This window comes from Bactrocera tryoni, chromosome 4 (assembly GCF_016617805.1).
Source record: "Bactrocera tryoni isolate S06 chromosome 4, CSIRO_BtryS06_freeze2, whole genome shotgun sequence".
In the NCBI taxonomy this organism is placed as follows: Eukaryota; Metazoa; Arthropoda; class Insecta; order Diptera; family Tephritidae; genus Bactrocera; species Bactrocera tryoni.
The window spans coordinates 67,030,737-67,045,672 of NC_052502.1; the positions used below are offsets into that span (position 1 = coordinate 67,030,737).

The 14,936-nt window shown below is 38.1% G+C and overlaps 2 protein-coding genes across 7 annotated transcripts in view; one reads left to right on the top strand and one right to left on the bottom strand.

The window, feature by feature from the left end:
- The window catches only part of LOC120774131 (CCAAT/enhancer-binding protein), a 106,232-nt gene extending 104,742 nt beyond the window's left edge, over positions 1–1,490 (top strand). For all 5 annotated transcript variants that reach the window (XM_040103508.1, XM_040103507.1, XM_040103512.1 and 2 more), the window contains one exon: positions 528–1,490. In XM_040103508.1, coding sequence (XP_039959442.1) covers positions 528–739 — 212 coding nt within the window. In that variant the 3' untranslated portion in view covers positions 740–1,490. The remainder of the gene's footprint in view (positions 1–527) is intronic.
- A 2,870-nt stretch (positions 1,491–4,360) lies between these two features.
- On the bottom strand, positions 4,361–13,411 carry LOC120776020 (leucine-rich repeat neuronal protein 2). Of its 2 annotated transcripts, none has more exons than XM_040106465.1 (7): positions 13,339–13,411; positions 10,267–10,405; positions 8,149–8,691; positions 6,453–6,640; positions 6,296–6,390; positions 6,124–6,236; positions 4,361–4,869 (listed from the first exon to the last, which is right to left on the bottom strand). In XM_040106465.1, exons 1-7 carry the CDS (start codon positions 13,374–13,376, stop codon positions 4,420–4,422), a joined length of 1,566 nt encoding a protein of 521 aa, XP_039962399.1. In that variant the 5' UTR covers positions 13,377–13,411; the 3' UTR covers positions 4,361–4,419. The 2 variants fall into 2 exon arrangements, with proteins under 2 accessions (XP_039962399.1, XP_039962400.1); XM_040106466.1 differs by having other exon boundaries at positions 13,303–13,367.
- Between the last annotated feature and the right edge of the window lie 1,525 nt (positions 13,412–14,936).

The following is a 14,936-nucleotide window of genomic DNA, read 5'->3' on the forward strand; positions in this document are numbered from 1 at the left end:
CACCAAATGCGGCCACTTTGTTTGTTTACATATCCATTGAACCAGAAATGGGCCTCATTGCTGAACAAAATTTGTCTGGAAAACAACGGTTCTTCTTGAAACTTTTCAAGAACCCATAGAGCTTAGCGATGTCACTTGAAAAGGTCGAGCGCCTTCAGTTCTTGCAGTTTTCGACGTAAAATGCGTCAAGTCGTTTCATTTCGGTCGAATAGTATCCAATAATGAATGATGGGTCTCCAGATGGGGGATGGTGTTGCGAATGGTACGCTTGGTAGGCCGATTATGTTTACCATAAGTTGAGCGAAGCACGCGAATTACATTCTTTACAAAACAGAAATTTTCGTACTGAAGTTGAAAGATTTGTAAACGTTGTTCAGGTGTAAGTCTTCCCATAATGAAATGCCAGACAATACTGAACAAAAATAACATGAAAAAAAGGCTATTGAAAAAAGTATCTCTACTTGGATAAAATTCTTTTCTCTTTCTTTTAAGTTATATACATAATTTCACTCTTTGATATCTTGCAGCGCGCTTACCACATCAAACATCACTTACCTCCTCAGTCGATGTGGAGGATCGCAAAACGTTACGTGAGGCCTTATACCAGGGTATATTTCATCGTCATCGAAGAACCATCTTTGCCGTCGGCAGCTTCTTACGCATGTTACGCAGTCGCAATTCACAATACAACACCATACGCAGCTCATCCGAGGGCGAGGATGTGGATGAGGTTAGATAAGACAATGAAAATGTGTAGACACACCAATCTACAGTTATAAATCAATAAATTAACGGTTATATGAGAAAGAAAGATACAAAAAATCATACAAACACATATGCATACATACAAACAATTATATATTATATATGTATCATAAAACATAGAAACTAATGATAAGCGTATTTATGTTACGTGAGCGATATAAATAAAATATTACTGTTAACAAATGCAAATCATACAAGCAGAGATAATACAAATAGGTGCAATGTTGATGGTGCGATAGTGCGGCCGCTCCTAAATCTACCATATATTCAGTTATATATTTGTTTGATAGTATGAAGTATACGCCGTCTTCGCTGCGCCAAACCTTCTAGCATGACGAATCGAACAAGCAACTGGCATAAAAGCAAGTGACTGGCATAAACTGTAAGTAGCGAAAGAGCAAGCGTTTTTCTCACACATGCTCTCTTGTATTGAATGGAACTACAAGTATATTGTTGCTCTCCATTTTACATTTTTTGGTAAGCGAGCGGCGAAACGAAGACGGTTAAGGCTGGCAAACAATGACAAGGAAGCCACATATAGTAATGTCTGCCGCGCCACACTCATACATACATACATATAGGCACACATATATCTACTTATTTAACGAAAGTTGTTAGTTTATTAGTGAAAAGGTGAAAATAGTGGTTCTACTTATTTTTCTCCACAACACATATTCATACTTATGTATGTAATTACCAAAAAATGCAAAAAATTCTAAAAAAAATAAAAAACATATTTTGTAGTCCCCTTTTTAGTTCTACTTACTGTAAATTAGCATGTAGCTTTGTAGCTAAATAATTCTGTAAGCCCTGCAAGTGTATGAAATAATTTGAAGATTGTAAGTATATTTTGCACGATTCATTAAAATTTTAAGAAATGTCATTTTATAACTGCAAAATCGCTTGCTTTAATATATAAAATGTATTCGTGTAGTACTTAGTTTTCTTACTACGAAAAAAATCGAGCAAAAAAATATATATACACATATATATGAAGAAAATATTTTAAATCAAATGCATATAAACCTAATAAATTTGTTATACCAGTAGTTGTCGCATGTATGAGACAAACGAGTTTTATTATATACATACATACAAACATGAGTAATATTTTTCAAACAGTTTTGCTTAACACATTCCGTATAAGCCGAATAACCTCGAATTAGTTACTTACATACATAATAAATGATATAAATATATAACAAATAAAAAAAGACCGAACTTTTTATTGAAAAAAATTGAATGTAAGTAGGTTAGGTTAGGTTAGACAGGCCGGTTGTCACACCATACTTAACACGTGAGCAAAAAATAGTAAGACCTTGTTCATAATTTTAAAATTTTTAATTTATTCTTCCAAATTTATGTCACCCTCTCAAAGGAATCCCCCTTGGCCACAATGCACTTGTGTCATCTTTTTTTCCAATCGTCGAAACAATTGGTAAAGTCGATTTCCGGAACAGCCTTTGCTTCAATTTACACCAAACGGTTTCCCCGGAGCTGTTGTTTGAGATAGCCAGAGGTCAGACGGAGCTAAATCAGCCGATTACTGTGGCTGTGACACGCTATTGGTTGAAAATTTGGCGAAAACCGCTTGAAGAATCAATGCAATATGCGTGGTCCAAAAACAAAAAGTTGTCGCCCCATAATTTCACCCTCTTTTTTATACTCTTCCAACAACTTGCTACACCTAACGGGTTTTTCCTAACGGTTGTACGTATCAGAGCACTGCCACACAAATCGCCATTAACCGAAAATATAGAAAGTACCATAACTAAGCACTGAATAAGAATTTCTACCGACAGTGTGAAAATGGATGAAATCTGAGGATAACCCCGCTCACTCCTTCATATAACGGTATTGTTCAAAACTACTAAAAGCGCGATAAATCAATAACGTAATACGCCAGAAGCATTAAAACAGACTATCGAAATGGTATGAGAGAGCTTTATGGGGCCCGGTGTGAAAATTGGTCGGTGGGTGAGGCACCGCCGATTTCGACAAAATTCTGTACGTAGCATTTTTTTGACATTCTAATGTTCCATTGTGGAAAATGACGAAATCGGACAACAAAAACGCCCACTATAGCACAATTATTATTATTCTTCCGATATTCCAACGATGGCAGTAAGATTTCTGACAATTAACTGATTTTCAGGCACCTTTATTTTATAGACGTGTTAATCGTCAGTTGATGTTGATGGCCGTCCTGGACGTGCTTCATCGTCAACGCGTTCTCGACCCTCTTTGAATAATTTGTACCAATCAAAAACATTTTCTCGCCCGACCATGAACAAGTTCGAATAGCAATTACCCGATGAACAGCAAAGCGGTGGGGTCGATGAATTACTGGCCGAACTATTCAAAAACGGAGACGAAGAACTGATAAATAGCATGCATCAGCTTTTTTATAGAACATGGTCGGACGAAAGCAACGATCGGAATTTAAGTGTGTTCTGTCCAATCCACAAAAAGGGAGACCCCCAACTACAGTGATTAAATCCCACCGTCAATAAACTGATGTGACCTTATCAGTATGGCTTAGGCCTAGAAAAGAGGATCGACACACCACCTTTTCATTGATTTCAAAGCTGCTTTTGACAGCACGAAAATTAGCTACTTTTATGCATCTATGTTTGAATTTGAAACTAATACGGCTGAGTAAACTAACGTTAGGCAATACAACAAGCTCCGTCAATATCGGGAAGGACCTCTCCAAGCTCCTAGCTCGATTCCAAACGAGGTTTGGAGAGCTGGAGAGCAGAGCTGAATAGAGAAGATGCAATCTTCTACAGCTGCTGGCGTACGCCTATGATATTGATGTCATTGACATCAACATCCGCGCCGTTAATTCTGCTTTCTCCAGACTGAATAAGAAAGCGAAGGAAATGTGATCTTTTAGTAAAGGAGGGCAAAAGAAAATATCTCCTGTGGTCAAACAAACAGTCGTCACACTCACGACTTGGATCCCACGTCACTGTTGACAGTCATTCCTTCGAAATAGTTGACAAAAACGGAGCATTAACAGCTAAAACAATGTCAGCCTTGAAATCCAAAGCAGAATAACTCTTGCTAACAAGTGCTACTTCGGACTGAGCTGGCAATTCAGAAATAAAATCATCTCTTGACTAATAAAAACCAAACTCTACAAGTCACTCAACATTCCCGTCCCGCTTATGGTGCAGAGCCATGGACGACGACAACAACTGATGAGTGGGCGTTACAAGTTTTCGAGAGAAAGGTTCAGCGAAGGATTTATGGTCCTTTGCGCATTTGCAACGGCGAATATAGCAGTCGATGGAACATTGAGCTGTATGAGATACGCCGGCTACGCTAGCTGGGCTAGAGTACAGGACGCAGTACCGGCCGGGGCAGCAGAGGCAGAGGAAGACCTCCACTCCGTTTGAAAAACCAGGTGGAGAAAGCCTTGACTTCAGCGATAAGGAAGAACGACCGAAGAAGAGGAAGAAGTCTATACAAATGTTATTTAAAATAAAACTTCTGGTAAAATAAACTTTATTAATATTATGACATCAGACGATTGTATATTGTACATACATATGTATGTATGCATGTATTTATGTACATTTCCTATAAAGATACACAATATATTACAAAAAATAAAAACTAGTAAAAAATAACTTTAAATATCGTGTTTTAGATGTGTAATTCATCGTTGAAATTGGCACGATTGTACAATGAACGGTTAGCGCCATAGTTGTTGCGATTCAAACCCAGACAACCACGACGCCAGAGTGCAACGGACCCTAACAATATTGGGACGCACAATAAAATGCCAACAATCAGGCCGACTAAGAAGAGACCCACATTCGAACTACTACCAGCTACGTTACAATTTAAACTATTCTCCTCTGAGGCAAGTTGAATGAGCGGTACACTTCGTAAAGCGTTCGGTACATAGCAGTTGACATCGTGTGTCCACAATGGAGTGGTGTTGTTTATTTGCACCATCAACACTTCAATGAGCCAACGATTGCTACAGTCACAGGTCCAGTAGTTGTAGCGCAAATCCAGTTCGGTTATTTTGTCCCAACGTTCAAATAATTTATGCTCCAAAGCTGTTAGGTTGTTATTGTGTATGTGCAGCTGAAAAACGATACAAATATTTATGATTTAGTAAAGAAGGGCGAATTATGAACTTCAAATGGTTAACAGCAGTTTATGTCTTGGGCGGCAGACACTATACTCAACTCTGACTCACATAAAGAAATCACATAGGGACTCACAAAATGGAGCCAAATATCAACTTGGCTCGGAAACTTTGGACTTTGTACAGAGTAATACAAACAACTTCCACTTTCCTTTGGGTTTTTTAGCGCAAGAGTGATCGCAAGAGATCTTCTGATCTCTTTGCTCTCAGTAACGCTAGCCTCTCCTTAGTTGTGTGACTTTTAAGAAGCCCCTATTGGAGTCCATACTGTAAGGTTGGCGATCTTTCCAGGCGCCATCTGCAGACGGTATGTGAAAGAAGATGAGGTGGAAACAAGTTAACACTTCCTACTTGACTGTCCCGCGTTTGGGCGGTAGTAGAGCAATAGATTATTCAACTGAAGGGTTTAAACAAACTTTCTGTATACAATATTTTTTGTAAAGACTTGCCAACTTTTCAAAAATGTATTAAATTATTATGGCCGAAAACTGAACGACAAATTAAATTATTTAAATTTTCAAAATAATTTTAAAAGTAGTTGCCACCAGTTTAAAATTTTTAGTTCAATATAATTAATGAAATTGAAATGAAACTGAAACCGAACTTTCAAAATTAAAAAAATTTACATTTGAAGAAAAAAATTACATGGGTTTGACATTTTTTTAAAATATTGATTGTATTTAATTAACAAATAAATTCAAATATTTCAATAAGATACCCAATTAAACAGGTTCAAGGAACATTTCTGAAAATTTTAAACTTCAAATTTATTTTTGTAGATGACTTTCAAAGAAATCTTACAATAAACACAGCAAATATTAAAAGAAAAAGTTGCCACATGTTTGTAAGCTTTAATGTTAAAAAATTGTAACGCATAGTTTTACATTCTTTAAATAGTTTTGGGGAATACCGCAATGCGGCAGTGCTTTGCCTGACAATTTCTGTTTTCAGACTGTCTTGAGAACTAAGATTTCTGTGCCTCTAGAGCGCCACATTATGCTTACCATTAACTAAAAGTTGTAACCTAGTAAAAAACTGTACGAATGCTCCAAGCAAACTATACGTTTAAATGTGAAAGAACTTTGGTGAACAGGGGTACTATTTTGGTCTGAGTTCTTAAGTCAGGTTTAAGTATAATTCATAAATGTAGAGTGTAGCCACATTTTCCACACAACATCGCTGTAATTTACCTTCTCCATTGGTGGATAAGACAATATTTCCGGGTTTGTTGTGTTCTTCGAAAATGCTCTCACATCTATTCTGCCCAATTTCGGATTGCTCGCCAAGATTAGAGTAGTTAAGTCTAAAAACGGAGAAAATTTTAATACTCAAACATTGGAAAACTGTGCGTTATTAGCATACTCTGCAGCTCCGCAAATGCGCCAGCACCGATTTCCTCCAGATCTGGCATATAAGACATGCTCAAGTACCTCAAAAGCGGTAGAGTTGGAAATACGCTATTTATATACATAGAATGAAATTTAAAATCATCAGGGTAAAATATTTCAACAACACATACTTATCTCCAGTCAAATTGCCTATTGGATTTTCGTCGAGTACTAACTCACGTAGATTTGGCGCCAAGTTCAAATCATCTGGTAGCTCATCGAACAGGTTGCCGGTTAAAATGATTGTTTCCAAATCACGTGGTCCGTGAAAAAGATAATCGGGTAGCTCTGATAGTTCCATGAATGACATGTCCAAGGTCTTGATATATTTGTAGAATGAGAGAGAAATTAATAAATGTGCAGTACCTTGTTAGAAAAGTTAACGTGGTGCCAGTATAATAAATGTAACGGCATATGTATACATATATAGTAAAATGTGTGGTTCCAAATAAAGGTATAGTATAACGTTCTTTGATCTAAGCAAAGCCAAGATATCGCTTTCAGTACTACAAATTCTTACAATGTCTTGAGTTTAATGAGAAAAGCACTGCAAAGAAAGATTTCTTCGCAATTTTTTCTACTTGCGCTCGATGTTTGGTTGGTCTAACAGCAGTTTCATATGGCATTTCAAAAGGTATTTAGTGCCATATGTTTGCAAGATGGACGGCACAACTCACAACTTGTTTCAAAATTACTTTAATAGTTCAGCTTCGCCTACCTTTGGCTGCCATGTGAGATCCCTAGAGAATTGATCGTTAAAGTTTGTACTATTTTTGTACCTTCATTGCGCTGAAAGATTAAGTCCACGAGCAAATAATAAGAGGGCTTTAGAAGCTTGAAAAAATCGGATTTTTTTTACTTCAATGTCTTTAAAAATTATTTAAGAATATTTCCCCTAAGTTATAGATGGAAATTCAAAATATTTTCGAAGCTAGAAGGGAAATAGTGACCGAGCGTCTAGCAGATAGATTGGCGCTTGGACAGCAAGCAAAAACTTTGACGCGCGATTTCTCGGTTTTTCATTTTTACGATTTTTCTTAAGCGTGTCGGTCGAATTAGATGTAAATTATTTCGGTACTTAACCATAAGTAGGATGAATGAACAAGGTGTGAGTGTTAATTGGGAACCTCTTAATATATCAAAAGCTGCTTATAAAACTGGTTTAATAAAAGTAATAATACCAAGATATTTGGTACTCAGCATATTGGATGGAGTTCAGACTTAATTTACATGGCCGTCCGGTTCAGGTTTTCGCTTTAATCTCATCTCCAGAGGAGTGATAAAGTACCTGTTCATATTAAGGCATAGAAATTCTATTATTTTCTCTTCAATCCCATCCATAAAAATTCAACTGCAGTTTTTCGAGACACAAGCTAATGCTATATATATTATCTACAGACTACTTTTCGCATTCTACACTGGCCACTGTAAGCTCAAGAAGCACTTATGTAACATGGGCCGAACTTCTTGTGCAAAGTGCCGGTTCTGCGACAGGGAGCTTAAAACTCCAGAACACCTGATAATTGACTGCATAGCAGTACGCAGATGCAGGATAAAGGCCTTGGATCTATGTTTCCAAATATGTATCACATCGCCTCACTAGCACCTAGCACTATATTGGAATTTATCAATATGCTGGGGCTAAATGGGTAGTTGCAACTTAGGAGAGGGCACAATAGACTCTAGGTCGCGGTGCAATCCTCATATATTTATCTTATTCTATATTCTCTAACATCCCTATCTTTAACGAACATATAGCTTTGAGTCTAATTGAATTATCTAACTCTATATATGAGAGTTATTAATCTCTCAAAGTTTCTTACTTACCTTCAAAGACAACAAACCCGAAATAGCTATGGCTGCATTGTGGTCGACCACTTGAAATGTATTGCCGGACAATATCAAGGTCTCTAAATTTGGTAAATGCTCAAAAACATCCGAATCCAAACTGTGCAAATCATTGTAGCCTAAATCCAATTCAATCATTTTGCCCAAAGGCAAATAGTCATGCACATCGTAGGCGCCTCGAAATACATCGGGATCTAATGTTTTAAGTTTCAACTTATTGTGTGACAAATCCAATTTAGCCAGTTCTGTAAGATTAGCGAAAGCGGACTTGGCAATGGTTTCAATTTGATTGAAACCTAGATATAAATTTTTAACTGGATAGTTGGGAAAGCCTGTAAGATTTGTAATATTATTGTGCTCAAACTTGATAATGTCGAAAGTGACATCGCCATTTTGTAGAATCTTCCATTCGTCGTCGCTAAAGAGCAGATTCATTTTGCTTTGACTACAATCGATCTGCGAGTAATCGGGATTGCTTAAGCAGGTGCATTTTTTACACAGATCACTTTTCATAACATTTATCTGAAAGTATTGAGAAAGAAAGTTGAGTTTATTGAGTCATAATAGTGAAATACAGGTATAAAAAAGGATATTTTTTTTATACAAAATCTATACATAATGGAATTTGGTATCCCCGCAAAACTAATACGGCTGTGTAAACTGACGTTGAGTAACACCAAAAGCTCCGTCAGGATCGGGAAGGACCTCTCCGAGCCGTTCGATACCAAACGATGTTTCAGACAAGGCGACTCCCTATCGTGCGACTTCTTCAACCTGCTTCTGGAGAAAATAGTTCGAGCTGCAGAACTAAATAGAGAAGGTACCATCTTCTATAAGAGTGTACAGCTGCTGGCGTACGCCGATGATATTGATATCATCGGCCTCAACACCCGCGCCGTTAGTTCCGCTTTCTCCAGGCTGGACAAGGAAGCACAGAAAATGGGTCTGGCAGTGAACGAGGGCGAGACGAAATATCTCCTGTCATCAAACAAACAGTCGTCGCACTCGTGACTTGGCTCTCACGTCACTGTTGACAGTCATAACTTAGATAATTTCGTCTATTTTGGAACCAGTGTAAACACCACCAACAATGTCAGCCTGGAAATCCAACGCAGGATTGCTCTTGCCAACAGGTGCCACTTCGGACTGAGTAGGCAATTGAAAAGTAAAGTCCTCTCTCGCGAACAAAAGCTAAACTCTATAAGTCGCTCCTAATTCCCGTCCTGCTGTATGGTGCAGAGGCTTGGGCGATGACAGCCACCGGCCACGGCGAATATCGCATTCGATGGAACGATGAGCTGTACGAGATATACGCCGACATTGACATAGTTCAGCGAATTAAAAGACAGCGGCTGCGCTGGCTAGGTCATGTTGTCCGGATGAAGGAAAACCCTCCAGCTTTGAAAGTATTCGACGCAGTACCCGCCGGGGGAAGCAGAGGAATAGGAAGACCTCCACTCCGTTGGAAGGACCAGGTGGAGAAGGGCCTGGCTACGCTTGGAATATCCAACTGGCGCCACGTAGCGAAAAGAAAAAACGCCTGGCGCGCGTTTGTTAACTCGGCTATAATCGCGTAAGCGGTGTCTACGCCAAATAAGAAGAAGAAGAAGTGAATCGATTTCGTGATAACAAGGGATACCTTAGCTGAAATGTATCCCCTTCACTATTCGCAAGTCATGTTTTGACGAAACTAAAATTCGGCTGACATGCAGTGAGGTCTACTAAACATATAATTTACTTTTTTTTCGGCAATGAAACCGTTAACGTTCGGGGAGTTATAAATATCTCTCTGGTCTAAGCTTTTACGTATGCTAAGGAACTTTAACTGTAGAAAATAGTTCTCCTATAACTATCATCTTTCACCTTAAAAGAAAACGTTCCAAGTTTTCAGTCTTATCAGACAGACTACTGGGTTTTAAGGAAAATATTATACAAAGATTAACAGAGAGTTAACACGGACAGTAAAAGAGTAGAAACTTCGTCTACTTTTTTTTGTTTTCCAGGTTTTTAAAAGTGCTGTAACCATAATAAGATTCCTTTTTTTTTGTTTGGTTCTGTGTATAGATAGCGTCTTTCTTTTTCATACGATTCACTTACCTTCGGCGCCGGTGTCGTCGCTTCAGTAGTTGCATTGGCATTTTTCTCCATGGAGTCGTCAGCCGCTGTTGCTAAAGAAGTACATAGCACGACTAATGTAATGGTCGACAGCCAATTTCTTTTCATTTTCATGCGTGATCTATGGATAAGAGAGAGAACAAGAGAGTGAGTACATACATTTTTCCAATTCTGGATGTTTAGACATGTATATCCCTCATTAAGTCAGAAGAGATCCAGTGTTTCAGTTGAAGCCATATATGGAATGTAGATGCACTATTTAGTCTCTCAAATTGGTGATACTCAAAGTTATAGGTTAGTTCTAACCCTCTGACAGACTGAATGGATATTACTATTAATAAATTCACTTCAAAGACAAGTAACAAGGGCTTTAATGCAGTTCTTGTACTATTAAATCAAAAGTGAAATTATAATAAACAAATCGACTTTTCCAACCGTTCCAAGGCTCTGCCAGAGATTGAAGAATACTTGTAATAACCATATTTGTTAAAAAAACTTTTTCATTTCCGCCAAGATAATTAATATTGTAGTCACGTCATCAATCCCAAATAGAGAGCTTTGTGGGTTAATTAACCAATCATTTTATCATACGGATAAAAATTCCGATTTTAGATATCATCAATTTCCGATTCAAGATAAAACACAATTTTTATAGAGTGGTCTTTCAAAGTATGGTGTCTGGAAATATTGTAATTTGCGGTAAGTTCCTTTATAAAGGATGCTCCATTTCGAGGTACCCTACTTTTTTTTTTTAAGAAAAAACACAGAAACTTCAAATTTAAAGGGTAATATTGACTATCATTTGCAAAAACATTCTTTGGCATTGCTTTTTTGACTATTATCTCTTTCAAATGTTTGCCACGACTAAGTCTCAGATTCATCAGGTTCATCCGTTGAGTCCAACTTTCGATGACTCGGCCGAGCATTTCGACTGGTAACTGGCGAATGACACGCGCGATGTTTTGCTCCAAGTCCTGAATCTCTTTCAAATGTTTGCCACGGCTAATTCTCAGATGGTTCATCCGTTGAGTCCAATTTTCGATGACTCGGTCGAGCATTTCGACTGGTAACTGGCGAATGACACGCGTGATGTTTTGCTCCAAGTCCTGAATCGAAGCGGGATTGTCCGCATAGACTTAAGACTTTACATATTCCCACAGGAAAAAGTCTAAAAGTGGGACTTGGTGGCCAATCGACCGGCCTAAAACGTGAAATTATCTGCCCACAAAAGTGTTCTCTCAACAAATCCGTTGATTTATGCGATGTGTGAGAAGTGGCGCCGTCTTGTTGAAACCAAATGACGCCGAGTTAACGGGTTTCTATTTCTGGTATCAAATTTGATGGTTTAATTTTCAGCGGTAACATTTATGGAGAAATATTGACCAATGAATCCACCCGCAGACAAACAGCACCAAAACGTTTTTTTTCTGGATAAAATGACAATGCTTGTTTACACACCCATTGAGCTAGAAATGACCCTAAGCGCTGAACAAATTTTGTCTCCAAAACGTTGGATCTTCTTGGAACCTTTCAAGAGCCTATATCTCGACGTAAGATGTCCCATGTCGTTCTATACGTCAGTCCGAGTTGCTGCGAATGGCGCCTAATTGTCTCCCCACGGTCTTCGTGTACACTCTCAGCTACGGCTGCTCTATTTCCTTCACTGCGTGGCAGTGAATATTCGGTCGAATATTATCCAATAATGAATGCTGACCCTCAAGGTGGGTGATGGTGTTGCGAATAGTACGCTGAGTAGGCGGATTGCGATGACGGAGTGCTTCACGTTACAAAACGTGAATTTTCGTAATAAAATTGAACGATTTATAAACGTTATTCAGGCGTAAGTCTTTTCATGATGAAATGCCAAACAATACTGAACAAAAACGACATGACAGCTTGACAAGACTCACGCATGATCTGTCAAAAAAAGGCTATAGAAAAAGTAACTGCACTAGGATCAACCGTTATTTCTATTGACGTAGTGTTAGGTTTAGATAGGTTCACTAATACTACGAAGGACTTTGGTTCTTTACCAGCTGCTTTAATATATGTAGGATCTAACATATGTATGTATATAGAAGGTGGAAAAAGCTCGATAGAAGCTCTTTAATCCAACACAGTAGAATATGGTTGAACGTTTAATGTTGGCTACGCTTGATTTATGTGCTATTTGTTTGTGCTTTTAATAATCAATTGGATGAACAATTCCGCTAGCAATTTTCGAGTTAGCGAAATATCGATAACCTCAACGATATTATATTCTCCGTTACCTCTAATGCGTCCTAACCAAGTAAGAAGGAAATAAATGATATGACAGTTACGTGCCGTGACTTTATAGTGGAGTGCGTTTGACAGCTAAACAGTTAGTGACGTAATTATTGAATTCATGGTAAGACTTTGTTTATAAATACTTTGTAAGTATGACAGTTCCTTTCGTTGTAGTCCAATAGCTTTGGTTCATATTAACTGTATTTTTAAACAATGAAACTAATAATAGTCGTCCGAATGTCACATTCTATGCGTCAATATACTATTTATTATACAATACTATCGATTTTCACTCGTAACTAACGATAACAGAATTACGCTTGTCATTTTGAAGTATAAAAATTAAATACCATTGGTTCTTTAAAAAAAAACAAACCTTAATATAAATTTTCTTAATAAATTTATGCACGCTATTAAAGTTACAATTTCGTTCAAAATTTTGTAAATTTTAATTTTGCTGACTGTATATTACATATGTATGTAATTTAGTAAATTTCACTACACTTTTAATGCACTTATTGGAAGTTTGTGACTCAACTGATTGTTATCGCTCATAAAACAGTAAAATCAATAGATAAATTGGGGCTTATCATTTCATATTCACATATGTATATAGTCCGTTAATGCACGTCTACTTTAATAGCAAAGCTTTGAAAAGCTAATAAACTATATATGTCTGGATATTTCGCAGAAAAACATATATTATTTATTTATTTTTTAATTGAACTGCTTAACTCTATTTTAACTTACAGTTAGTAGCCAACACAATCGAATCTAAACACTTACTGAAAACGCTTTCGAGGCAGCGAAATCATTTTATGCATATCTTATCACTGCCGCTTCGTACTTTATGAAATTGGTTATAATCTTATCAGTACCACATAACTTTGTTGGGCTAAGAGTATTGTTATGATGCTTTAACGTAACTGCCGTTATCATGTTACTCTTTTCGAAAAAGTGAGAGACTTCGCCTAATTGGAATTCGCCGTAATAGAATGGTGGTATTCATTATTTTGTGTCATATATTCAACAATGTTAGCCTTGAAATCCAACGCAGAATCACTCTTGCCAACTAGAACCTGTTGGACTGGATAGACAATTGGAAAGCAAAGTAATCTCCCGACAAACAAAGACCATACTCTACAAGTTCCCCATCATTCCCGTCGTGCTATATGGTGTAGAACCATTCTTTTAGCTCGACGCATTTGATTCTGCGCTGTTCAAAATTTTGTAATTTGCTTGAATAACCGCGTTTATGGTGGTCTGCAAAGTACGTCTCCGTTACGGCGCTAAACTTCTCAAATGTTTGTTCGATGAGTGAATTTTTAAAGTTGGGGTTAGGACAGCAATTCGTAGTCCTATTAGACCATTTTGGCGATAGCGGTGAGCCGGCAAGTTGTCATGGTAAAAAGGCACTTTGTTCTTCGCCAGATAGCAACGTTTTTCCATGCGTTTTGATATGTCTACTGTTTCAGCCATCTTCCCCCTGCGGGTAGGGAGGACTCCCTTTGGGTTCAGGGGGAAACCGAATATACCCGTGGTAAGGCATGCCTGTCGTAAGAGGCGACTAATATCCTGGCCATCAGTCCAGAGCCGTATGGAAGCTCAACTGATAGTAGCTTCGGCTTCGAGGTCTGACCGGAGACTTAATTCTGGTACCACGGAGAGCAGTAGCCCTTGGAGGTAACTTCAATCTGCTCATTGGGTTTGGCGCTTTGTGGAGATTCGTGGTGGTTGTGGTTAAAATCCAAATGCGGGAAGAATTGACCTTGTCAGTTGAATGTGGAGTTGCATTGCAACCGGGTGCCGGACCCAAAGCACGGCAGAGGTTTTAGATGGGTCTCGAACCCGACCAAGGTGGTTAGTGTGTCCATGCCAGACTGCCAATTGGTACTGAAAATGCTTAGCATTCTCAGGGCGCTGCTTAACGCATTGATTTGATCCGCCGTGCTTTTGAGCGCCGTGGAGTAAGGCTGTCGTCAGCAGGGACCCACGTTAAACACACCGGATGTTGTTTCAGTCATCTCGCGCGCCTTTAAGCAATGGTCTGTATATACAGCATCGATGCGCTATGGTTTATTCGGCTGAATATTTAGACAGAATTCGTGTACGATAATATACTACACGATAGTAAATTCTTACACTAGTGGCGCCTTCGGTCGGTACTTATTGGATCGCTCACATTTGAGTCTGTTGAATGCTTCAGCTCACCAATAGTGCAGTCAGTAGCTGTATAATCTGTAAAAAACATTCAATATACTTTCTCCAGTCATGAAGCTCTTTAGAAACGTATCCTATTTCATAAAAAGCTCATTGGAGGAGAAAGTAAACTCCGAAATTGTCTTTGACCACAACTAATAATTGAAAATATATTCTGTTATTAT

Bases quoted from the DNA above. Each gene is read 5' to 3' on its own strand.
- LOC120776020 (XM_040106465.1), bottom strand. From the start codon at position 13,376: ATGCATAAAATGATTTCGCTGCCTCGAAAGCGTTTTCA. The intron at 6,641-8,148 runs GTAAGTAAGAAA...AAATATATCAAG, and splicing joins CGGGTTTGTTGTCTTTGAAG to ACCTTGGACATGTCATTCAT. The intron at 6,237-6,295 runs GTATGCTAATAA...CTCCGTTTTTAG, and splicing joins CGCATTTGCGGAGCTGCAGA to ACTTAACTACTCTAATCTTG.